Here is a 3020-nt window from a genome sequence, read left to right on the forward strand (position 1 = left end):
CTTATGGCACCACCACCCCATATGCAATCAAAATGTCATTATACAGTACACAACTATATTCAGTTCTAGGAACATATACCTTATATGCATGTAATCTGGTAGCAATGACAATCCATTAAAGGTTATTGAAGAGGGATATGAGTCAATGAGAGTCTTGTTTATGAAAAATTATCTGGCTGCAGTGCTTGGAAGGTAAGACAGTAAGAGCCAGATGAAAAAGAAAAGAAACTTGAGTTTTGCAAAACACACAGCTGAGTATGTTTTGGGGTGGGGACCTGAGTGGTACCAGCATGAACTCACAGAATTTCAAGTGTGGAGAGAATAAAGGCAAGGATGACCTGAAGATGAATCTCTCATTATATTTAAAGAGCATTGAATTTGAGAAAAGCTATCAAGGACTTTTCAGCAACAGAATATTCAAACCCTTGTTCATTTTCATGTCTTTTCTGTCACCCTCTGTGCAGTATGACATAATACATGATAATTTTATCTGTACTTTTTTTCCTGAAACAGTGTCTTACTCTGTTGCCCAGGCTGGAATGCAGTGGCATGATCATAGCTCACTGCAGCCTCCACCTTCTGGACTCAAGGGATCTTCCTGCCTCAGCCTCCCAAGTTGCTGAGACCACAGGTGCACACAAACATGCCTGGCTAGTTTTTAATGTTTTTTAGAGATGAGGTCTTGCTATGTTGCCCAGGCTGGCCTAGTTGTACTTTTGTAATATAAAGTTCTCATCACTTAGTCCCCACTTGTAAGTGAGAACATGTGTTACTTGTTTTTCTCTTCCTGTGTTAGTTTGCTAAGGATAATGGCCTCCAGCTCCATCCAAGTCCCTGCAAATGCATAAAGTCACTCATTGACAAGGGAACATTACAATAACCTATAAATATCAACGATTTCTTGATCTTACAAGCTTCCTTTTTTTTAATTCAGGGAAAATTACGACCATTCAATTCTTATTCTGCCACTTCTATTTTATTTATTTCTCTGCACTCATCTCAACTTAATTATTTAGTCTCATCCGTTAGCACTCCAAATTAGTAAAGGTTTTCAGATTGCCAACAAACATATAAATACAGTTGGAAAGTTTCTTAGAAGGCATCACAAACACGGAGAGGCAACTGCCTCTCCTCACAGAAGCACACTGAACTAAGAGAATCCTCTCATAGTTTCCTATTTCTGTTCATTTCCGTCTATAATATGTGAATTGAATCTCTACAAGAAAAGAAATTAACCATTTCCCAATAAAGTGGAAAAAAACACTTCATGATGGTTAGCCGAATTCGTGAGATTTGCTTGGGTTCATGCAAACACAAACTTGTTCTATGGAGGAAGTGTGCTATGAATCTCCAGTTTATAAACCTGTATTAGTAACAAAGACATCATACTCAAGTTGTTATTAGAAGACCTACTATTGTAGCACTTGATCCATTTATAAAGCCACATTGAAGAACAAGAAACATGTAAAATGCTTTTATTTTTTTCTGCTCTAATTATTCTAGTATGTCATGAACAGCTGACAAAATTTTCTTGTGTGCTTTTCAATAATATGTACAAATATCTTAAGGAATTTATTAGATACTAATGACTTGAATCATTAAAAAGTTAGGACAATTGTAATTGCAAAAAACTTTAAACATACACGAACATATACTGACATCTAGCCTGCATGATTATGTGACTTTAAATAAAAAGAGAACACATTCCAGTATGAGATCTAAACACTTCCTTTTAATGTTTTTGTCAGTGAATCTATGACTTGCTTATTTCTCAGGCTGTAGATAATGGGATTTAAGAAAGGAACTATGACAGTGTAAAATAGAGACTCCACCATATCTTGAACATCTGCTTGTGGAGATGCAGGGCCCACATACATGAAAAGAAGGGGGCCATAGTATAAACAGACAGAGAAGAGATGGGCTCCACAGGTGGAAAAGGCTTTCCTTATGCCTTTGACTGACTTTTTTTTTAAGATTGTAAAGAGGACAAATGCATAAGAGACAAGAATAGTCAAAATAGTGAATACCTGTATTGAACCAGACAAAATAAAAAGCATTAAAAAATTAATAGAAGGGTCAGTACAGGAAATTGTTAACAATGGGATGTCACAGTAAAAGTGATGTATTATGTTAGAATTACAGAAGGTTAATCTGAATAAAATGCCTTCATGAATTAAGGCATGAAGAAAGCCACCTACAAATGACAAGACTAATAGCCGGATGCACAGTCCATTGGTCATAATCACTGGATAAAGTAAAGGTTTGCATATGGCTACATAGAGATCATATGCCATTGTTGCCAAGAGAAAACATTCTGTGGTTGCACTGATTACAAAGGAAAAAAATTGTATCTTGCATTCAGAGAGAGAAATCGTAATACTCTTAGTGAAGAAGCTGATCAGCATCTTATGGGTCACTGAGGATGGGTCACTGAATGGGTCACTGAGGATGATAACCAAGCATCTGCAAAGGCTAAACTCCCAAGGAATAAGTACATTGGAATGTGAAGGTGTGAGTCTTTCCAGATGACAGCAATCAGACCAAGATTTCCCATGATGGTGATGAGATATATTATCAAGAATGCCAGGAACAGGGGTATTTTCCACTCTGATTGATAGGTAAGTCCTGTGAGAAGAAACTTTGTCAGCAATGTTGCATTTTCCTCATCCATGTCCTCATTGGATGTACCCTGAATGAACTGAAATAAACATAAGAAGAATATTCAATAAGGATTTATAAAGTGAATACTAGAGGAGAGGAGTTAAAATAAAATCATACACGCATCAGAATGTCCTCTTCGTGTATTTATTACACTGTGCTGATGAAAACCATAGTAGGGGAATTGAAGAGGTGGAAAAATGCAATTATTTGAGTTTATAGAATGTGCATGAATAAACATATTTAAGCAAAAAGAAAGGCATTCTATGGATGTGATTAATTTATGTGGACACTGGAGTACGGTACAAAATTTCTGTGTCTGAGACATGGATACAAGGTCAAAGGAAAAGATCTTTGTAAGG

The 3020-nt window shown here is 36.4% G+C and overlaps 1 protein-coding gene across 1 annotated transcript; it reads right to left on the reverse strand.

The window, feature by feature from the left end:
* Nucleotides 1–1718: 1718 nt before the first annotated feature.
* Nucleotides 1719–2677, reverse strand: LOC107128878 (olfactory receptor 5H8). Its single transcript, XM_045385245.2, is given in 2 exon segments — nucleotides 1719–2423; nucleotides 2426–2677. Coding segments are annotated over 2 exon segments (951 nt in total). The 5' UTR covers nucleotides 2672–2677.
* Between the last annotated feature and the right edge of the window lie 343 nt (nucleotides 2678–3020).

Source organism: Macaca fascicularis, chromosome 2 (assembly GCF_037993035.2).
Source record: "Macaca fascicularis isolate 582-1 chromosome 2, T2T-MFA8v1.1".
NCBI classification, from domain to species: Eukaryota; Metazoa; Chordata; class Mammalia; order Primates; family Cercopithecidae; genus Macaca; species Macaca fascicularis.